We start from the raw sequence: 24,275 nt of genomic DNA on the forward strand, positions 1-24,275 counted from the left end.
CCACACGTGTGCATGACTACACATTTACATTTGTAGATGCACACAGGACGTGCATGCGCATGCATGAGAGAGGGAGAGTGAAAGAGAGATTTATTTTGAGGAATTATCTCTGTGATTCTGAAATCTGTAGGGCAGGCTGCCTGGCTGAAAAAGGCAGCAGGTGAGGATGTGGCTTTCCAGAAGAATTTATTTCCAACAATGCCTCTGTTTTTTTCCTCACAGTTTTTGCCTTTAATAGGGTGCAGTCTATTATTGAGGGGAATCTTGTTTCCTTAATCACCTGCTGGTGGACATTAGCCAAGTGTACAGCCTCACCATATCGACACAGACCTTGTACAGTGTCTCTGTCTTTTCCCCATGTACCCTAGGCTGAAAGAAATACTAACTTCACTTATTTTGAAACCTAAATAGTTACGTGTTTATATCCTAACAAACTTAACGTTGTAAACATTTTTTTCATTTATTTTTTAGTCACATTTATTAGTGTCTAGCACACAAACTTTTCAAAACCTAGAATCAAAGTGGACACCTCCAGCCTCATTTCCAGCTCCACAAGAATTTTCATATACTAATCATGAAGTGGAAATTAAGGAAGAATCCTGCTTTGCACAGGTGGATTATAATTGAAAGGAATGAAGGAAATCTGATGTTGAAACTGTGAATTGTGTCCGACAAGTAACTTTTTTGCAGCTTTCTGCACACGTCAAATTTCTCTTGAAAATTTAAAATCGTCCAAGGCACCCCTGTGTGTGCAGCAGTGCCCCAGCCAGCCTTGTCACTGATTAGTTGTATGGATAGATTGTAGCATTTCTCTGGACCGTGGACTCACATTGTTAATGTGATTTGTTATTCCAATGATATACAGCCACAGTTTTGCTGGCCTGTTTTCTAGAAAGATTCAGAAAAGTTGCAGCTATTACAGTTTACTTCTGAGATCTTCTGTCAAATTTTTAAATTAATGCTGGGAAACACCATGAGATGTGAGTGTGTATATGCATATTCCTGGGTGATTGTAGCTATGTCTGAATGTTACTGTGTTATCTTTTGTGTGAAGGCAGTGCTTTTAATGTCTGAAAGTTTTAATTGTATAAATTAATGTTTTGGGGCTGGGGATTTAGCCCAGTGGTTCTGCCACCTGCCTCACAAGTGCAAGGTCCCAAGCTCGATCCATGGTACCAAAAAGAAAATTAATTAATTAATGTTTTGTACATACATTTACCATAAAGGGGAGACCGTCAATCTCCAAGTGATCAAAGTATATACCACAGCCAGGCCATGGTGAGATGTACTGTAAAGAAAGGCCGTTTTTCCCCACTCTGGCCTGACCTTCAAGTCCTGTTCTTTCCCATTCTCCAGCTTCCTTCTCTTGCTCATTCTCAGTATAATTTCTTTCAGGCTGGCCTCACAGGCCCAGTCGGCTTCTCTAAAACAGGAAGGTTAACCAGGTGGTGGAGATCGGAGACACTGGCGAAAGATCTTTGGAAGTTTTTCTGTAGCTTCCAGAACAAAGCCCTGGAAATGTTCTTGTGCAACCGTGCAAGCTGGTTTAAATGATTAACTTCTTCATCACACCTTTTAAAGTTATTTTTGTAAAATTCAAAGTGAAAATGTTTAAACTACAATAATTAGCATTTAAAGACTTTATCAATTAACAGCATCAAAGGGCGATGGTATATCGGTTGTTTGAATGATAGGATCCATGCAGCACAATGTTCATTGAATCTTTTAAAACCTGTGTGGCCGTTTGAATATTTTTTACTACAGCGCTGAATGACTTCATTAAGCAAGAAGCCCTTAAAGATATGAAAGGATCATTTATAATAACTCTTTACACTGAAAAAAAAAGGGTTTAAAAGTGGTTACTTGGAACATTGGAGATCGGAACTTAAGGAAATTAACTGGAAGCTACTTTTTAAAATGTTGCTTCCCTACGTTTAGCCCGTCCTGATTAGCTGGTACAGGAACTTCATAAGATTAAAATATTCCAAGTATTAACTATAATTTAAATTATTCTAGCTATCAGAAACTCTAGGTACAACTTCTAGAATGTTCTAGAGTTTCTTTATTTCTCTATGCCTGCTCCCAGTCAACTTGCTAGGCATTAGAAAAACAAATTGACTAGTTATTTGAGGAAACATACCAGATGAAGAGGAGACTGCAGCCTGCTACTGCCAGACATGCACGTTGACGGAGGAGAATTAGATAGAAGGTGAAGGAAGTTTGACACAGACCTCACAGTGTGAAGAACGCCAGGTATGAAACAAATACTGTATTGTCATCAGAGGTTTAACAGTTGGAGCTCTCTTGGATACATCTTGCCAGCTAATTTTTGCTCCTTAGCTTTTAATTTCCTGCCTACCTCCTGGGAAGGGCAGAGGTTGTAGTATCTCCCCATATTCCAAACCTCTGTAGAGCCGGGTGTGGTGGTGCATGCCTGTAATCCCAGCACTCAGGAGGCTGAGGCAGGAGGATTGCTGTGAGTTCTAGACCAGCCTGGGCTGCATAGTGAGTTTCAAGTCAGTCTCAACTACATGGTGAGACCCTGTCTCAAAAAACCAAAAAAAACAAAAAAAAAAACAAAAAACCAAACAACAGCAACAACAACAACAAAACAAACCTCTATAAAAGCACAGAGTGCGCTTGGGTGAACTCTGAAATATCACTCATTCTGTGTACTTCATTTCTGTCTGTCTGTTTGTGTGTTTGTTTTTGGAATGAACATTCTGAGTTTGCTGAGTGTCCCCTCTGAGGGCAGAAGTTGCATTAGCAAACCTGAAGTGGCCTGCTGTGTGGTGAATGAGGTCCTCCTGCCTACTCCTTTAACCACCATGCCACTCTCAGAATCTATTCCTAGCAGCTTTCAGACCCCGGCCGTCTCTGGAGGGAGTGGTACCTTGGCAGTATCACATTTCTGCTGTCACCACAGCATGTTGGAGTGAAAGTGAACATCTGGGCAAGCATTTAGAGAACAACACCATGAAGAGTTACACATAATTAAAGGGGACACGCAGAGGCAGGAACAGCCCCATCTCTTCCTTCTTGGAAAACAGAGGACAATTTCTGGTCTGCTTGTAGTTCTCCAAGCTCATTTTATAACTTCCTGGTGGAACTCTCTTCTCCCAATATACTAGACTCCTTGTTTATTTTTAAGCTAGGCACGAGCCCTTTACAGATTCAGGGACGCAGTTAATTCACTGGCATTAACTTTAAATTAACCCTGTAAAGTGTCACCCTGTGTGGTCCCTATTATGTGATCTTGGGTCTCATCTTGCTGGTCTTGAACCTGTCGTGATGGTTTGTACACAGAAGCTTTCCAGTCAGCATTGAGGAACAGAGGTACAATTGTCATGGCTCCCGTGTTTTCTGTATTTTTATCTATTATTTATCTCTTATCTTATATTATATTTATATTATATTTATCTCTTATCGCTACTGTCTTCATTTTTAGTGGGCCTTGATATGTCTAGCTATTCTCCAGTTCAGCTAACTGTTATGTCTAATTATATATTTGATATATTATAAAGAATTTAAGGCATTTGCAGAAAGGAATGTGATGTGGACATCTTTAAATGGTAATGCTTTCTCCTCTCTTATAAATTCTAACTTTGAAATAATCTCACTGCTATATCAAATACATGTCAGTATCGGGAAGTATTCAAGCAAGAAAAATTTCATATTCTTGTCATTTAGAGAGATAAATAAGAAGGATTAGAAATACTTTATTCATATAGTGATGTGGCTTCATGTAGAACTGCAAAAATTATTTCAGGTCTTGTGGGCCAAGCTGTAGTAACTGTTTTTGTTGATTGTTCTAATACTAATGTAGTCACTGAAAACACAGAAATTATTAGACATTGCTTCGTTGCAATGAAACTTAGTATGGACACTTGAATTTGAACTTCACTTAATAGTAAAATTTGGAACTTTCACATAATAGCATAAAATATTATTTTTTTGGTTTTATTTCCCCAGCGCCTGCTCACAGATTCTACAGAAACAAGGGTGCACTAGATTAGGCAGAGGCCTTGGTTTTCCCCTGTTCTAGGGGAAAAAAAATGAAACCCAAGCAGACTGAATCTCCCTCAGCCTCTGGGACATTCAGAAACATCAGGTTGTTTGACAGATATCAGTGACCATTGTTTCAAGATTTAGGGAATCAAAGCTAGCAAAGCTGCTCTTGACTCATTGAAGTTGAACGAGGGTTTTTCTTAAGTACTGAGTTTTGAACTCAGAACCAGCCTACTGAGCTGCATCCTCAGACTGACTTTTATTTTTTATCCTCATGCAAGACGTCGCTAAGTTGCTAAGCTGCCTAGGCTGGGCTTGCACCTGCAATCCTCTTGCCTCATCCCCCAGAGGGCTGGAACTATAAACAAATGCCACCACATCTGGCTGAGCTGTGACTTTTGGTAAAACAATAATAATAATAAAACAAAATGACCAAAAGAAAATAAATGTTTTCTTCTATCCTGAGGAGATAGTTCTATCATATTTATGATATTTGTGGAAAAACCTTCATAGAAGTCCTGAAATTAGGACTTATTAATGGCATTATAATCCACTATAATGGCACTATAATTCCAAGAAAGTCAGTATTTCAATGTCAGGTGGAAGAAAGGTAATTAGTTCTTGGTGGGGTGACATTGTACCATAATTCTTTTTATCTTTATTAAGTTTATTGGTATATTAAGTATACAATACAATTACATTCATCATGTGCCTTTACATGACTTATCTTGGTTCTTATTTTTCGCCATTCCCCTGCCTTCCTGTCACCCCCTCCACCCTTCCCGATTGACAAAGGTTCTGTTTCCATGTTTTTCCTTTCACATATTTTTCCCTTTTTACCTTTCCCCTACCCCTCCTACTTCTACTCTTTTAGATCTTTTCTTCCTATTATACAATAGGAATTATACATTTGATCCTCATTTACACTATTAGTTTTTCCTACCAGAGAAACTATTCGGTATTTGCACATTAATTCACTTAGGAGTATGGCCTCAATGTATATCCACTTAGCTATAAATAGCTCTAGTTTCTCATTCTTTATTGCTGAGTAGTACCCCATTTTATAAAATAACAACAACAACAACAAAACCATCTTTTTTATCCAGTCTCCAGTTGGTGGGCAATTGGGCTGTTTCAAATTTTAGCTATTACAAACTGTGCCTCTATTTACATGGGTGAGCATATATTGCTGTGGTATGATTCTTTTTATACTTTTGGGAAGATACTCAACAGAGGAATAACTGGGTCAAATGAGACTTCTAGTCCTAATTGTTTGAGGTATCTCCATATTGATTTCCACAGTGGTTGTACCAGTCTGCACTCCCACAAACAATGAAGAAGAGTTCCTATCTCCCCACAACCCCCGCAGTATTTGTTATTGTGTGATTTCTTGATAGCAGCCATTCTTTCTGGGGTGAGGTGGAATCTCAGTGTTGTTTTCATCTGCATGACAATATGTGTGTTGAGGCATAGAGTGTCATGGAAGTTTATCTCAGATGTTGCTTCACTCATTCTGGAGAGTATTTGATTACCTTGTTCATAGAAATGGAAATATTCCTTAGAAGTCAACTCTTTTCTCTCTTTGCATTGGATCTCTGGCAAGAAAAGAACTATTGACTGAAAAGCATAGAGAGAAAGTGGAGAACTAGGGAAATAATTTAAGTTGATGATACTGCTTAACATGTGCTCTGGATGTGTCTTAACATGTGTCTTCATGTGCTCTAGATCATGAATACACCTAAACTAGGTCAGTCTTTGTTTCCTGACCTTTTTGAAGATGATTGAAAATGAAAAGCATTCTCCAAGAACCAGGTCAATAAGAGGGTGTGCTTTCTTCTCTACTTCTATGATACAGTTTAAAGAATTAACTGAAAGCCACAGAAAAACAATGACCAAAATGGGATTAAAAGAGCTGATATAATCACATATCTGGGTGGAATTCACAAGCCCAGTACATGAAAATATGGTTCTTTGGGGGAATATTTTTATTAATATTCTCTTATCAGTCCTTATCTGCCCTTATCAGGCACCTTCCACAAGAAGTGCAACTCCATGCTATGTCCTATCTTTAAAATATTCATGGATACAAAAACTGACAATATGCTCAGAATCGTCATTATATTTTTCTCATTTATGTGGAGAAGCAAATTATAAATGTTAATTAAAAGGCATTAGAACACTGAGAGATTTTACGTGTGTGTGTGTGTGTGTGTGTGTGTGTGTATGTGTGTGTGTGTGAGTGTGTGTGGTCCTTATCAATTAGGCTGTATATTTTATAAAAGAAAATGAATGATTTATGGACCATTTGCTTTTGATAGTAAGACTCATACCTTCCCAGTGTCTTGGGCTCTAGGAGCCTGCTTCTCAGTGGGGTGTGGACATCAGATTGACTTTGAGAAGAATTTCAAAATTCTCTTTGTTCTAGCCTCTTCAATCTGGTGTTGTGAAGCCTTCAATTCATAAGTGATCTTGAACACACCTGTAGTTGAACAGACTGGGTCCCACTCTCTGCAGTGGAGAACAACAGCCTGCGCCACTACAGGGAAGCATGTATTACGGGCTGTGGGCTTTGTTAGGGAATTTGGGGGAGGATTCAAAGAACGAAGGTTGCACCCTAGACTGGGTGTGTCACAAAGTGGGGGATATTCTGTACTAAGCTAATTTCATCATAAGTTTTTACAATAAATCCCACCCAAGACTTGGGAAACTAGTATAAAGATAAGTCTGTATGTGGTTTAAAAAAAAAAAAAGAAAAAGTATCAGTGCATCATTTTGTTCGAAAAAGAGGCATTTGGTATTTTTGGGGGAGGGATGACACTGTGCCCTTGTTCACTGTATGTAGACAAAACTGAATGTCAGGGGTAACTGCATTTTCTTTCTTCTCTAACAAAGCTAGTGGCTACCACTTTTTCATTACCTACTTTGAAGTTTTTATTACAAAATATTTCAGTTGTATAATAAAAGTAAAAATAATATGTTGAACAGCATTTATCTAACAAATAGCTTACAAAAAAGATTACAGATAAAAGCATTTGAACATTTTTCTCAGAATTTAATCCCCCTTAGTAGGAAACTATTAACCTGAATTTGATGTTTATCATGCTTAAGAGTGATGTATTTCCTTTCTGTTTAAAAATGTGTATAATTTTATGGTCTCTGTCTTTTCTAAGAATTATATAATATCTAATTATATACTTTTGATCATTTTTTAATTCTAACTAACAGCTTAAGTAGCAAACTGTGTAAGGAATCACAAAACAACTTATACTGGACACAGGGCTGTACGATGTACTTTTATATGCATTGTTAAACATTTTAAACCAGTTTTAATCATAGCATCTAGTGACTCTCAGGGGCAATTTGTTGATTTTATGTAGAAAGACATCGAGTGACTTTTCCCTCGATAAACACTTTTGACACAAACTGACCCTCCTCCAATGGAAACTCACATATTACAACAATAACTGACTATTTTAATTTCATGAAGCAAAGGATTGACTTCTACTTGCTAATAGCACTAAAGAAAGCAATACTATCAAAGCAAGTGGCCGGGTACATCAAGAGATCAATCTGCTACATTAAGTACAAGACTCGCATTCCCTGTGATTGTACATTTCCATGTGGCATAGCATTAATTAAACCCATCAGTGGCTTCCTCCTTCCAGGAGAACATTTTCTGTCTGACAAGAAATGTCAACTGAAGAATGTGTGCCACAGGTGACCTGCCATTGAAAACACCATCATTTTCACCTACAGAGAAGTTCCTACATGCACACTTCCAGACAGGCATGGAGAGAACAGTATCATCTCTTAGCACTCTCTCGGCCTCCCTGACTATCAGGCCATGGGGAGGGGACTGTCTTCTGCCCTGTTGAAGTTGCCAAAGATAAACACATTTAAGACTCTATGACATCTGTTGTCATCTGGTGTTACGTGGGACATTTCCAATGAAAGGAGGAAGAAAACCTTCATTGGATTTGCAGGGTTTTGATGCCCCTACACTTATCCGACAGGAAAGCAGAAACTAAGCCCAGTATCGGGCTCAGCTTCACTCCGCCAGGCGCTTGGCATGTTAAGTACACACGTGTGCCGAGGCCCAAGTAGCTTGCAGAGCGGGCGGCTGGAGAAGCACGTGGGATGAGCCTCCCGGTTTTTAAGCAAAATATTGCAGAGGTAAAAATCTACCCAAAGTCTTTGTACTGACGTTTCCATCATTCTCATTGCAGGGGAGCACTTACGAATCTGTCCTCAGGAATATACGTGCTGCACCACAGAGATGGAAGACAAGTTAAGCCAGCAAAGCAAGCTCGAGTTTGAAAACCTTGTGGAAGAGACAAGCCATTTCGTGCGAACCACTTTTGTGTCAAGGCACAAGAAATTTGATGGTAAGTGAAAGAGTTTGCACTTTACTTTGCTGTTGGATGTGTTTTTCAATGAGAATGATGCCATTATCTGAAAAACATTTCGAAGAGGGTGCTGTTCATCCCTTCTCAAACATTTCCGGCACGTTCTATTTTTAGAAAAAGCATAAGTTTCTCTGGAGAGTTTATTTTAGTAATATCTTGGGCAAGTGTGAGTTAACAAAGAGCATTTTTGCTTTTGTGCTTTGCCTGTGAGGTTTATTCTGAAAGATTTAGCTCCGTTGTTCATTGTTAGAGTGATTGTAATTGAAGTTTACCACACTATAGCTTTTCTTCAGTTTTCATGAGATGATTTTTTTCTTTAAAAGTATATTACTTAATATGAAATATAGCATGACTTTTAAGAGGACAGGCTTGTCTTAACTGCCGGTGACACAGACATCTTTGTTTTAGAGTTTGCCGTTGTGACAGTCTAACACATTTTACATTGCAGTTTGGGGGTGTTCTGCATAGAATGAGACACTCCTCTTATTTCCTTATCATAAGCATTGACTTCATATCTCTATTCTAGCTGTTAAGTGAACATTTTTATTAGAAAGCACAAACAGCAAAAGCAGTTATTAGTAGGATTTTAGCAGTGAATACTCTCATCAGAATTTCAGAAAAAAAAATGGAGTACATTTTGATGTTTCAGAACAGTGTTAATACAACCACAGATTAATATTTTTGGATGATGTGCACTTTTTGCTGCTCTAGCAAGGGAATGTACCTCGCTGAGATTTGTTCTAAACTTGACTCTCAAGTTCTGGCAGCTTCTTCAGGCCGTTTGGACACAGTACCTTGCTCTCCAGCAACAGAGCTGCTATTCATTCGCTTCCCCTCTCCACCCAATGCACAACAGAGCCAGTTAGAAAGGCTCGCCACCATGTTTTTATTTTTTCTCCTTTTTCTCAGTGTAGTAGGTAAAATGTTTCGCTTCACTGATGCTTTAAACCATTATTGTAATAATGATCTCTTTCAAATTAATTCTCTGAGTTATAAAAGATGGTTCCACAGTGTTTTCAGCATTCATGATGATGCGACCGTTGATGTGTGAGCGACTGGTGCTTAATCTTCCCAACATCTCTACATCCTTTCTTCGTCTGTTGCTGTGTGTGTATAACTTCACCTGTGGCCGCTTATGGAAATAATTCCTTAGTTAGCAGTCGTGGTGTACGTGTTGGCCCTTCGTGGCAATTATGGAAAATGTGCTTTGCCTTTTATTGGCAGATTGCATAGAAATCCAGGGGTATTGAGGAGCCCCTGATGGGACTTTCTGGGGGGTAATGTGATCTATGGTTTCAAACTGTTTCAGGTTGAGCTGAATTAAGACATCTTGTCATTTGTTGCTGGAGGAAGTTGAGTGTGATGTGCTGCTGATGATTTTTATTTATGTCTTTGGAAAACAAATCTAACAAAATCACAAAGCTTCAAAGAAGCTAAAATAATTCCAGGACACTATTCATGGTAGCTAATATATATTGTTTTTAAGAAAATTACTATATGTTAATTGGCTTAATGGAGAGCTAACTTTTTTTTAGATAAGTAAATCTATTGAACAAGACTGGGCAAGATATTCAGATTATTATCATATCAATAACTTTTAATAGCTTTGGGTCTACATTACTTAATCCCTGAACTCTTTCGACTTATTAAAGAAACCATTCTCTCTTTCCCTGTCCTTTTCTTTTCATAGGTTTGTTTTAAATCCTTCTAATGTTCGTAGGGCCATGATGTCAATCAGTTTGACAGCAGATTGATTTTGCGAAGATTAGATCTAACATAGGGGAGAGGGATATTCTTTAGGAACACTGCATTAGGCTAGCATGAGAGAGAAGTTAAATTTTTGTTTTTTTTTTAATGAAGTTTTCAGACTTAAAAAAATCTAAATGTGATCCTGGTAAATCAGGCCTTGAAAATCTCATTCTTAAAAAGTAATGATAATGATGATGACAATGATGAGGAAGCTGATGATGATATATCCATTTAAATCCTAATTTCTGCCCTTTGGGCAATTCTGTTTGGGCAATGGTATGATCCACTTTTGTTTTTAACCACAAGGTGATTCTGCTAGTGGACCGTTCAGGAGTGATGGTGAATTCCTGTGGGTCTCCCACCCGCTTTTGTGCTGGGAACTGAACCCAGAGCCTTGGCACATGTTAGGCAAGTGCTCTACCACTCTAGTCCCCCATTGGCTTAAGAAAACACACCACCCCCTGGCTTTATTATTGAATATCAGTTGGTGTTAATACAGAGAAGTAATGTAGGATCAGTTGTACAGTAGTACCACCTTCTGAGCTTTCTTTTCACACATAAAACCCATTGTGTTATGAAAGACTTTGAATTTCCTTTTAGTAATTTTCAGTTTGGTGAATCATTTTGTATTATTCCTGGACTCTTACTTTTTTTGTTTTCTGTACTGGGGCTTGAACCCCTTCTTTATTTTGAGACAGGGTCTTGCTAATTTATGAAATCACCCAGTTTAGGCTTAAATTTGTGATCCTCCTGCTTCGGCCTTCTACAGTGCTGAGACTGCAGTCAGGAAATCTATTGGATAAGATGTGCAGCTTGAGGTTCACCTCTGGCCCTACTTTCACAGAGGTCTACATTTGTCACTGGTATGTTGTATGTTTTACTTAGCTGTAAATTATTAGACTTAGATTTTTAAAAAGTACCGTTAATGAAAAAGGCAATGGCTTTCAGTCCTACTTTTTTTTAAGTACAGTAACAATTTGGATTTACTGGGTATGTGTGATCCAGTCCACAGTATATTCAGAGGCTAAATTCAATCACGGGACTCATTAGTTTCTTATTGTTGCATTCTTTACTGTATCAGAAGTGTCTTGATTCCATTAAACTTCATTTTCTGGCACTGGTGACTATTTAAAAATTTGAAATTCCAATACACTGAACATGAAACCAATTTCTACTTATGGTCATATTCTTTTCTGTTTTTAATTAATATTTAGAGTAATATTATGAAGATAACACTTTGTACAATTATAGATATTTATTGGATGACAGGAAACTAAACTTGGATTAATATAAATTCTTTCCCAGCTTTTTAAATGGCCAAGCTTTGTCCATAACCCCATTAACTAACATTTTTAGCTTAGAGACTGGAATTGAATAAGTATACATTTTCTGGCAGAGAATTTTTCTTGTACTTGTATAGCTTTTTAAATTTTCAAACATGGCAATGTTATTATGAATGAATATATACTAAGAGAGGTTTATGTTCTCAGTATTGGTACTTCTCCAAATGTCTCATAAGGTTCTATTTGTTTTCCTTTCTCTGCCACGTTTCCACCTGAGCTGTCGTCCGACATCCTGCAGGTGCCACCTTCTTTCTGTCCTAGCCGGGTCGGTGCCATGCTCTTTTGGAACTCCACCGGATGTTCCCAGCATGCTCAGCACTCAAGGCCAGCTTTTCCGTCGGTCCTTGGGGATTACAATTGTGTATGAAAACCTGGCCAAGTTCACCTGGCAGAATAAACCAACATCATTCCCTCACCTCTCACCTCTCTCATCTCCGCCAAACACCACAGGAAGCCACAAACTCAACAGCAAATAAACACAATCATATGCAGAATGCAATCAAAGAGAAAGGCCGTGGTGCACCCACTGACTGAGCTACAATCTTGTATTTAGCGACAACAGCCTGGCCTGTCAGATCGGTATTGGTAGCTGAAACCTCACTGCTTTTGTGCTCCTGGGTGGCTTATTGGGATCTTAGGAGAGGGAGATTTACTAAGCATTCCGATGGTAGTCTTGTTAATGAGGGGCAGCAGCTGGCCCTTTTCCTCACTCTTCGCACACTCACGCTGTTTACCAGGGATAAACTGCAATGAAAAGTCACAAAGATACCAAGTGGCCGAACAAGGATTCAGTCCCAGGCCGAGCACGCCTGGATCCCGGTTCTCAGCCACCTTCACCCCACCACCTCCCCAGTGTTTTCCAGTCCTCGGATGTACTGTCGTTTCATGGTCACCGATCTACTCCCTCTACCTCCCCCACCTGTTCTGTCCCAGTTGTGGGAAGGAAGTGAAAATGACTGTTAGAGAAGGTGGAAGATGTTTTTAATCCTGAAAGAAGAAAATTACTCAACTAAATATAGTCCAGCTCCCGAGGAGCCTGGAGCCTCGGGAGGGAAAATGACTTGCCAAGTTTCCACCAAGAATGTGGAAACCGAGATTGTACCCTGATGCTTAACTCACTCTTATAAATAGTAATGTTATCAGAAATCAATATTTGGTTGAAATTCTAAGCCTTTATTTGTTTTGAGTAGTCAGTGGCAGAAAATTAGTGATACTTCTTTATCAAGGCAATAATGATATGGGTGGGTAAAGAATCTAAGCACTCTTCTTGAAAAGGTAAAAAAAAATAGTTACAAGTTTTTCTTGAATTGAAGAGGAATGCGAAAATATATGATTGAATCATTGAAGGCATATTACTTATTCTCTTTATCTCACAAAACCTACTGGCTTCTCTCCTAACGTAGACACTGGCACCCTCTTCTCCAGGAATGTTTTAGGAATACGGATTATTCAGAGACAGGAAAGTTTGCATGAATGGATATTTTACTCTGTTTTTCCCCTTTGAATTTATTTGAGCTAAAATTTATTCACATTGGGAGCGCCATATGAGGTTTTTAAATTTAGTATGTTCTTCTTGATGTTATTATTTTTCTTTTCTTGCTGGTTGTTATTTATGCATTTTAATGATATACATTTGTCCAGAGATTTTGGCAGCAAGTGCATTTTTAAAAGCAAAATAAAAAAAATGAATAGTAATTTCCAGCCTCATGAAGAACTTATTCTGCAGTAAGTCTCTCAGAATACCCATTGCACTGAATGTGGAAATAATTTATATACAGAGGCTTATTTTTATATTGCAAATCTGCTCATGTTTTCTTTTTAAATATCATTTCTCATCTATATACAGTAGAGATGACAATAATGTAATGACTTCTTTAAAATATAGCCTAATCTTCTCAGAGAATACACTTATATGAAAAAGAAAAATTTCTAAGTAGTTTTCCATATGGTGGTAAAATCTTCCATACTTCCTGTCATGTGGGAGATATTTTGTGTATGTGTGAGTATGTATGTTTTCTACTTCAAAATGTTTAATTAGAATCCCATAAAGAGAAGGCACCTAGCAAAGTATATTATAGATAAAAAGATATCTAATATGGTGCTGTTATTATTTGAGTACTGTCGCCACCTGTCTCACAAGTACAAGGTCCCAAGTTTGATCCCCAGTACCAATAAAAGAAAGATGACTAATAATGGTAAAATATGATCATTGTCTGTGAAGGAGTTTACATTTTTCAGGAGACATAAACGAAAACTAACATTAAAGGAAATAGGACTAACCGTATCCCTAAGTAAAAGCCTATTGGAAACAGAGAGAGATGGTAATGGTGAGCAGTCCAAGACGTGGACAAAATATTTTAAGATTATGATAATTAAAAGAGTAGCAAGAGTAGAAAACGACATCTAGAGATCTTGTATCCATATCCACAAAGTCATTAAGATTGAAACATCATTGTTGATCTTCTTCCAACAGTGTTGAATTATTGACAGATAGCATATATCTGTTAAATAGATATTCCACAGGAGATCTTTATTTTATTTATTTTTTTTTTTTCTGGCTGCTACTGTTTTTTTGTTTTTTGTTTTTGTTTTTTTTTTGTCAACAGCTACCACACAGTTTCAGGGCATACAAAAATCATTAATTCTTCATTAGTACTTTTTTGATTTGTCTGTTCTAAGATGTGTACAGCTTGGCTAGGCCCTAAACAATGGATCATGCCAGTCTAATCTACGTGTCTCTCATTCTGTTGGAAACAGAGCTGTAACTTGGGTGCATTCTTCTCTTGGTTAAGTTTGGAGACTCTAAGATAGACAAGTGGGGGCAGGAGCCCCTTCAATCCTTAACTAGAATTGGCTTTCTGTCTTCCCATGTTTAATAGGTCAAAGTAGACCTCATGGTCAGTTCCCAGCACCATCGGGGAGGGGCTTCTACTACTCCATGCAAGTGGAGATGGGGGAAAGGGAAAAATTTCTACATCACCACTACTACCACTAAAATTCTCATCTGGCTTCCTTTTGCTCCACGCAAACAATGTTTTCTTTAACATATTGTCTATTAAAAAATGAGTTCCCCCAAATTTAAGAACAATAAATACTTTCTCAGATAAGTTAGAAACACGCAGACACAGCTGTGATACCATGATCTTTCGTAACCTAACGCCCTAGTGAATACATGAGTAACCACAACCACTCGCTCTCTTGCAGCTGTGCTTGTGTATGCACACGCCTCATACTTCCTCGGTATCATTGTAAGAATAAATTGATGTAGTATTTCCGTTTCTTGTATTATTGGTATACCCTTTATCGTTGTACAGAACAGTGACTTAATCTGTTAAGAGTTACAGTGTTAGTCATCACAGGAAGGAATTTCGTGAGTGCCTCCTTTACGTTTGTTAGGACATCAACACTCTGACATGCATTTCCTATGTAGTACGATCATCTTAAAAGTGAAATGTGCTGAACTGGGTTGCAGAAATTTCAGAGATGGTCTCATTGATGTGGCAAAATAATCTGCCCATTTTCCTAAAGGGCAGACTTTCTGAAACTGAAAATCAGCAAACCAGAGATTTGATTCTGACCGAGCTAGGGAACAGGTTTACAAATCACAGATGCCTTGTGTTTCTACAATGCTGGGACGTGATACACACGAAAGGAGTCCTTTACATGCAGTGCACGGAGAACCCTGGTTTTCGTACAAGTGGAATTTGTCTTCTTTCCTTCCCTTCCTTCTTTCCTCCCTCCCTCCCTCCCTTTTCATCCTTCCTTCCTTCCTGCCTGCCTTCCGCCCTCCCTTTCTTTATTCCCACTTAGACTTTGGCAGATCTTTCAAACCTAAGGATTTGCACTGTGAATCAACGGCTTCACAGCATCTGTCAGGTACTACCAATCATTTTCTAATTCTTAGACCCCTACCACACACCTCAACGTAAGTTAAAATATATTATGCTCCCAGTGCAGTTGAAATATTATCATCTTATTATCACCAATTCCCTTGCATAGTGGCTTTGCTGAGCAGCTGTTTCACAGACAAGCCAATTTCTTTTAAGTATTGCTCTATCAGACTCTGAAACCAGCCCTACCAGAAGGGTTCTTGGTCATGAATGTTAATGAGCAGAGAAGTATCCGTTCCCTGACAGAGACTTTCTAATCCTTTGAGTAAGTATGGGTAAATTACATGAGAAATTTTATTTAAGTTAAATTGATCTACCACTGAAAAGAGACAACTGATTTTCTTATTTTAATGCAAATCAAGAAAAATATTTAATGGGAGTGTAAATTAGCACTCCCTGACAACATTTTTGTCCTTTGACCAGAGAACACAGTAACTGAGAGTAAACTGGTCTGACTGCATGGTATGCAGAATGCCAGTGGATCTGTTGTCTCCTCTTCAGTGTTAAGTGCAGCTGGAAATAGAGGAAAATTCACTTGTTCTCTACTAGGGATTAAATATTAAGAGAGATTTGATTTCCCCCTTAGTTATAAGGAGTGAGAATAAAACTTTCCCCTTCCTTTTTTGAGACAGAATAAAACAAATGAAACAACAAAACAATGTAAAAAAGCACTTGTGTGCTTATGGGACCATAAGGTTTAAATAAATAATTTAAGTGTATTTTTATTCAGAAACAACTGTACACTGATGGAGGGCTTGAGGTGAGAAAATAAGACCAGGAAGAACAGAAGCTTGATCATGAATCTCTGGGGGGCTTATTAGAAATTCTTGTTTTTTGTATCATTTCTGAATATCTATACTAAAACATTTTTAAGAGCATATACAACATTGAAGATTTCAGGATTTTGAATGAATGGCAATAGAGAGAAATACCCATTGGTATCTCTTCCTGTACATTCCATAGTAAATTACACAGAGAGTACCACTTTCAAGTTGCAAAGGTAAATACAGCTTACTGGACCAAAATTACTTTCTACTTCTATTCAAGTTTCTAATACTCTTGTGTTGAGAGTGGCACCTCTGGTATGTAGGGGCTTGTTAAAATAATTCTCCATCTTTAGCTCTCCTTATCAAGTCTAATTCAAATATGTTAAATTCTTATTTAGAAGAGATAGGGACACTAAGATAGGCAGTATACTTACTAAGGTTAGAATCTCGAATATTCCTCAAAAGCCCATGTGATGAAAGCTTCGTGGTTGGTGATGCTGGTGAGATATGTTGGAAGCCTTGGACACGGTGCTTACCAGGAGGCCTGTGAGCCACAAGAGATATGAAGGGGACTGTAGTGCTCTGACCCTTTCTTGTTCTTTTCTTGCTTCATGGCCATTGGACAAATGGTTTTGCTCTCCTGAATGGTTCCACCATAGTGTGCTGCCTCACAACAGGCTCAAAACAGCAGGTCCAACTGATCATAGAGGAAACCTCCAAAGCTGCGAGATACAATAAACTTTCTATCTTTTTAAGTTGGTTATGTTCGGTATTTTATTATAGTGATGGAAAACTGACTAGTACTATGTACTTACATAAGATTACAGATCCAGAAGGTACTGTAGGATGTGTTATAAAAATCATTACCAATAATAGTATTTCTACATCATTCAGTATTTACTCAGTGATTTTTGGTTGAATGATTGATAACACGAGCTATTGTGGTTTGACATGTTAACAAATTCAATGAAGGGTTTGTTTAATAATTAATTTCCTGATTCTAATAACTTAAAAAATAGGAAAAATGCCTAAATCAAATGAGGAAAAAGTCACAAATTCGCTAACAAAAATACTATATGGTACATGAAGCTCAGGGGGAAAAAAGTTGTAAATCAGTCATTGTATCTTCAAATTTATTATTCTTTCAAACTATTTGTTTATTAACTGAGTAGGCAAATATTATTCTTGAGTTAACTACATATCGTAGGTCATGGTCTTCACACTGTTTCTTCCCTGCACACAAATTTAATCAAGTACAAACAACTTGAAAACGAAAAGCAAACTTTAAAGTAAGATTCTAGAACTAGGAACTCAGTGGTCTTTATAAATGTTGGGAGGGGTTTTTTATCTATGTTTTTTTTTCATTTCTGAGAACTTCTTTGCATATTTTTTTCCTTTAAGAAGTTAGCTCTGAGGGCTGGGGATTTAGCTCAGTGGTTCTGCTGCCTGCCTCACAATCAGAAGGTCCCAAGTTCAATCCCTTGCACCAAAAATGAACAACAACAACAAGAAAAAAGAAAACAAAAAGAAGTTAGTTCTGTGGTCATCATAGATTTCAATTATCTTGGGCTTCCTGGTCCCCTTTTTAGTTGCTTAGTTAGCTGACACCTAATCATTTTTCACTTATTTAGTGTTCTTTTAGTTGTGCTCTTTTTAAAAATATGATTCATTGCATATTCTTGCTTGAAGACTAAGCTCATTAAGTGTGGAGACTAGGCCGCCTATTTCTATTTTATCTTCCTGTGCTTGACTTAATAGGGAGCATATTTAATACTGCTGCTGTGTTGTCTGACTATGGTACCAACCTGTACAGACCCAAGGGCACAGCCTGGTTAGATGAATTACTTAAATTCCTATAATAAGTACCACAGAAGAAAATAGGAAGCCTTGGATTCTCATTATCTATTGACTCTTAGGGTCCATAAACCTGGGAGTCATATTTGATTTCAGCAGAACTTGTTCCAGTGAATTTAATGGAACTAATTTTAAATTCTCCTGACAAAGATGATCTTTACTTGGAGTACAGCAAATAGAAGCCCTTGTCTTACTTTAAAAAGCTGGGTGGAGACGTTCTCTGCCTCATTCTGTCTCCGTCTCTCTCTCTCTCACCCACACACATACACACACTCACTCACCACATGCATAGGAATAAGGAGGGACTGAGAAGTGCACATTTCTGCTGGAAGATCAGTGACTGTGCTGCTTCCTGGTTTGAACACTAGAGGATTTGTTTCTTTGGCTTGTGTGGGACTCCGAAACCTTAAATTGTGAATAAGCATCTTCTACTTAGGAAGCAAGCAATCTCTGGGCCACTGCCTCATCACTGGTTTAAGCAGAGCTGAGGTACTAGAGCTGGGCAAAAACCTTTGACAGAGGTTCTTAAATCTTTGTTCTGACATATAAACATCAGTATATGGTTGGCTAACAGCAGGCTTTCACCCTATAGGGATCATTTCAGCACTTGTCCATAAAACAATGCTTTTTTATACATTAAACAGGTCTATTTTTTTCTTCTTATATTTACATAATTTTGCCCCAAATCAATAGCTCATTTGGTTTTTTGCAGATCAATACTCTCCTTTTTCATTTGAATTTCCAAAAATGTGAGTTATAAAGAATTTTCTTTTTCTCTTATTTTGTAGTTCATAGCTTCTATTTTACATTTCTCCCAATCCCTAAACCATTTTTTTTATTTTCCTAGTTATTATTTCTGCTGATATGATTTTTCATGAACCCGAAACACTTCATATCGAGTAGCATTTTTAAATTTAAATGAATTATGCTTATTGTATAAACCTTGAATAATTTAAATTGAACATGCTAAAGGATTTAAAGTTATACTAATTTTATGCATGATTGAGGGAAATCAATAAAAAATATTGGTTTTTGAGAAAACTGGGATAAACATAACAGTTATTAATATCTAGATTCTCATGAAATTTTATTTAATTAACTTCTGAAACCAGTTTTTTAAAGAACTCTTATTTCCTGTGTTCACTTGAAAGTAAAATTAAAAGAAGACTTCAATCCCTGAAAGATGAAGATCATTCACTATTTTTTGGGAGGTGATATCCCAGTCTCCCAGACACTTTGTAATATTTATGGTCACCATGCTGGGCACTTTTACCATCCTTTAGCTGATAGTCTCTAGTTGGAGTCCAAGCAGAAACCTGTGGCAGCGCACAGACAATGCGCTGTGTGATCCAGTGTATCATGATCTGTAATAAAGAATTAGTCAAGGTAGCACCCAGCGTAATCTTCCCATGAAGTAATGGCTGAACAACAGTAGAGAATTAAGGAAAATAAGAGCAGGCATTATGAAAACTTTTAAATGTTCACTGTGATCAATACTTCAACCTTTGTAGACTTTATTAGCTTGACCCATAGATAAGTCAGGTTTGTCCTCCCTTCCCAGGTCCCGATAGCTTTGTGTTAGGGAAGTAGGTATCGATTCTATACTCATATATCTTCAGGAGATTCCATGTCCTCTTTCAAACAGAGGGACTGAATCAGGCAAAAGCCTCTGCCTCTTGTAAGATTTAGCTTCTGTTTGTTGCATGGAACTCTGAATTGTGTTATAAAAATGAAGAAATTGAAGTCGATTCTTATTACTTGGTGCTATATTTTTTAAATTACTGAACACATTTCCTAAAAGTATGTGTTATTCCAGTGGCTGCAATTATTTTTTCCATGTGCTCAATCTACATCAGGAAACTATTTTTCCCCATATAGATTTTGGGTGCTTCCCTCCTGTTGTGCAGCTGGAGAAGGGCTTACTTTTCTGGAGACATTATGTCAAGTTCTGTTTTAGAAAATTTACCCTGTTAACATCACAGACTGGATGCTGTAGACAAGGATTCAGATATAGGACGTGCCTTTTATTGGCAAAGTGACCTTGGGCATTTCTTAAACTCTGAGCAAAACATTTCTTCCTCTTCAAAATGAGTATAATAATGTCTGTTTTGAAAATACAGTGGGGACAAGGTATTTAGCAGATGATCATTTCTTTTCTTTCTTTCTTTTTTTCTTTCTTTTTTTTTTTTTTTTTTTTTTTTTTTTTGGTACCTGGGATCAAACTTGGGACCTTGTGCTTATGAGGCAGGCAGCGGCACCGCTAAGATAATGATGAGCATTTCTTGTATGATAGCTGTCCCTGGCTCTCTTCTGGAGCTCACTTGTTCCTAACATGCTGCCAGTCCCAGAGAAACACTTAGACAGGAGTACAAGTAACTACAGGGCTGACTGGGGCTGTAGGTGAAAATGAGGATGGAAATATCCGAAGAAAATCTATAAAGGGGTTATAAGTGGCTTTACGAAAAGGAAAAAAAAAATGAAAACCATCCTGAAAGTTAGGAAGGCTTTGGAGATGTGAAAACATGATGGATGGCTAGGAGCCAGGGACTCGAGAGTGAGGCAGAAATGAAGTAATGTGGCGAAGCAAAGAATGCTTGAGATAAAGAGGAACAGAACCAGTATTAAGGTCCTTGAAAGTGTTTTCAGTGTGGAACATTCAGCTAATTCTCTGAAGATCCATGGGTGTTCTTGTTTATATTCATTTCAGTAATTGGCATGACTGTTTAGTTTGAAGTTATGTAGACAAAAATGAAAATCCCTGTTGAACACCGTATCGCAAAGTTTACACCATGGGGTTTGTTCTGTTTAATTGATGGCTGACAGCAGGTGTGTGGATTAGACAGTGAAATCCTTTCAACCTGGGATCACTTGGGACCTTGTGCTTATGAGGCAGGCAGCGGCACCGCTAAGATAATGATGAGCATTTCTTGTATGATAGCTGTCCCTGGCTCTTGTCTGGAGCTCACTTGTTCCTAACATGCTGCCAGTCCCAGAGAAACACTTAGACAGGAGTACAAGTAACTACAGGGCTGACTGGGGCTGTAGGTGAAAATGAGGATGGAAATATCCGAAGAAAATCTATAAAGGGGTTATAAGTGGCTTTACGAAAAGGAAAAAAAAAATGAAAACCATCCTGAAAGTTAGGAAGGCTTTGGAGATGTGAAAACATGATGGATGGCTAGGAGCCAGGGACTCGAGAGTGAGGCAGAAATGAAGTAATGTGGCGAAGCAAAGAATGCTTGAGATAAAGAGGAACAGAACCAGTATTAAGGTCCTTGAAAGTGTTTTCAGTGTGGAACATTCAGCTAATTCTCTGAAGATCCATGGGTGTTCTTGTTTATATTCATTTCAGTAATTGGCATGACTGTTTAGTTTGAAGTTATGTAGACAAAAATGAAAATCCCTGTTGAACACCGTATCGCAAAGTTTACACCATGGGGTTTGTTCTGTTTAATTGATGGCTGACAGCAGGTGTGTGGATTAGACAGTGAAATCCTTTCAGGTGGCTCCTTTGTTGTTCAGCTTGTTTGCCAGTGTAATGATATTTTTAGCAAAGTAAACTTCTGGGGATCTGTGCCTGAGTTTGATTTTGTATGGTCCATATGTGAGAATTTTTTGTATTAAGGACTGCTTAAATAGTGTCCCTACTTCCAAGTGCATGCAAGTGCATTTCTACAATGATTTGTGGGGAATGGTAGGATTAGAAGTAGACTTCTCAGGGCCGGGCATTTAGCAATCATAAGGTCCCAAGTTCAATCCTTGGTACAAAACAAAAGCAAAAACAAGAAAAGAAGTAGACTTCTCTTTTTGTGTGTTAGTCTCTTTTTATGTTTCTCATGAAAATGAAGGTAATAACACAATTTTAAGTGGTTCATCTGATTATGAATGTGAACATTAAGAAACCAGATACACAATGGCATGTCTATAATTTCAACACTGGGGGAGGCAGAGACAAGAGGGTCACAAGTTCAAGTTCAGTCTAGACAACTTTTAGTTATTTCACACAACCCTATCTCACAATTTAATTGAAAAAGATCTGGAAAATGTAGCATAATGTGAAAGCCCTGGGCCCCAAATCACAGAAAAGAACATTGATTAATTTTCTTTCTGCCATAAGACCTTACCACATGTACCGCGTCTCTAAGCTTATAAAATTAGTTGTATTAGTAAATTTTCTCATCATAGTATCAGCTTCCAATTGCAAAAGAAATCTGTGTTGAAACCACTAAATTTCATACATTGCACTTTGTGAAATGTTGCCTTTTTGTTTCAAATATCTTGTGTTTGGTTCCCCCCAGTAACACTGTACATAAATATTTGGACAAGGATAATACTATAAATATTCTGACCAACTGTGCTGCACACATGACTGATGATAATTGGCCAATATGTGTAATGAAGTGACTTTTCTCAGTCCACAACAGTCTTGGTATACAAATCTTTGGGGACAAATGAATACAAACAATTCACACATTCAATTTTTTTCAGGTCATTGGAAATTCCAGAACTTTTAGAGCTGTGATGAAGCCTACTTTATATAAGGACATGCATATTTATTCACTGTATGTTTATATAGTATTTAGTAAATACCCATTGATTTTTTCATAGTTATGCCTTGCATAATCTTAAATTCTCTTTTGAAAGGTACAATTCTTGAAGGCAAGTACACTTTTCATTTGTTCCAGGTTATTAGGGATGGAGTGATCCTGATAGCATGGGACAGTCTCAGCCTGCAGCTATGAGTTATGCATTCATGGATGACTAATGGTAGCGCTTTGTCCTTAAATTCACTAACTGGTTAACACTGAACCAAATTCATATGTGCCAAGTTGCTGACTAAGCCAAGACACCAAGATCCCTTAGAATAAGGATTACCCAGTATCACCTTTACCCTTCAGTGATTTTCTTCCTTTACTCCATGGGCTGTAGAGAAAATGCCTGAGCTCAGCTGTGAGATACCCTAGAATCTGATGGAGGTCTTCATTATGCTCTCTTTCTTGGATTAATCCAGCTCTGATCAGTTCTCCTCACTTGAGTGAAAAACATTTTAAGAGTCATTTGTTTTAGGTAAAGTCGAGAATAAATTTTTTTAATTAATATGGTTTTCTTCTCCATGAGAATTTTGCTGTGTACTAGCATAGCATTTTGATATTGTGGGATTATTGCAAATGCTACATTGAAAAGAGACCAGAAAGGTCTGATCCTTGTCTTCTCACTAAGGTAGCTTTGTTCTCTTCCTTTCTTGTCCATTGGCTTCATTTTTAAGCCTTTTGCCTATGCATTTGAACAGGAATTTAGAAAGATATCATTGTCAAATATCTTAACCTTAGTTGCCATGACTTTAAAATAAGAATTAATATAATGAAGGAAAGGGTCAGTAACCTTTAGAAAGACTCAATAGCTTGAGAAGTAATGACTAGTGACCGTTTTCAACTCACAAACATTTTCTTCCCTTTTAAACAAACATCTACCTGTAGAGCAAACCACACTGCTAGATAACCATATTTCACTCTAACTGAAGAATTTGTTCTTTATTTCCAGAAAGTGATGATACTCTGTTTAAATGAATAATTATTTAATTTAATTATAAGTAAGTAGCTCCTTAGGAATAATAAGGTTTGGAAAAATAGCATACATTTTAGGTAAATAGTAAAAATAAAGTGAAAGGTGACTATGAAAAAGAATTCAAATAAGATTAATATACCTTTATATCAACAATTGCACATCATACCATATACAGTAACCTATTATTTTTCCAAAACCTGCATTTCTTTTGTTCCAATATTGTTTTCTGTTGTCCCTAGGGGGAAAAAAACTAAATAAGATCTTGAATTACACTATATTTCACTGAAGCTAACAGTGCTGATATTGGTAAAAAGTACCAAATATACAAGGGCTGAATGGTTTCTTTTTTGACTATTTGTTTTAAAAAACAAGCTCAGGGTAATGGAGATCATGTGTGGAGAGCTAAGCATGCTGGGTCCTCATTAGATATGACTTAGAAACACTCTCTAGTTTGCTTTCCCCACCCCCCGGCTGGAGATAATTGTATGTGTTTCAATTAAAATCTCCATTTACTTCCAACTGGCAACTTTATCATCCATTCCATCAATGGAGAGCAAAGGTCACAGACTCCTGCCTGGACAGACTTTAAATAATGTGCCACTTGCCTCCCTTGTGAAGATGCATGTGAGCCACCCATCGTGGGACTGGGGAGAGGATTCTGAGGGGTCGGATTGCATGGGGACTTTCACCTTA

The 24,275-nt window shown here is 37.6% G+C and overlaps 1 protein-coding gene across 2 annotated transcripts in view; it reads left to right on the forward strand.

Annotated features, from left to right (window-relative positions):
• Nucleotides 1–24,275, forward strand: part of Gpc6 (glypican 6) — a 1,098,597-nt gene that overhangs the window by 260,566 nt on the left and 813,756 nt on the right. For both annotated transcript variants that reach the window (XM_010630646.2, XM_010630653.2), the window contains exon 2: nucleotides 8,235–8,393. In XM_010630646.2, coding sequence (XP_010628948.1) covers nucleotides 8,235–8,393 — 159 coding nt within the window. The remainder of the gene's footprint in view (nucleotides 1–8,234; nucleotides 8,394–24,275) is intronic.

This window comes from Fukomys damarensis, unplaced genomic scaffold, assembly GCF_012274545.1.
Source record: "Fukomys damarensis isolate Sample0158 unplaced genomic scaffold, DMR_v1.0_HiC HiC_scaffold_6, whole genome shotgun sequence".
In the NCBI taxonomy this organism is placed as follows: domain Eukaryota; kingdom Metazoa; phylum Chordata; class Mammalia; order Rodentia; family Bathyergidae; genus Fukomys; species Fukomys damarensis.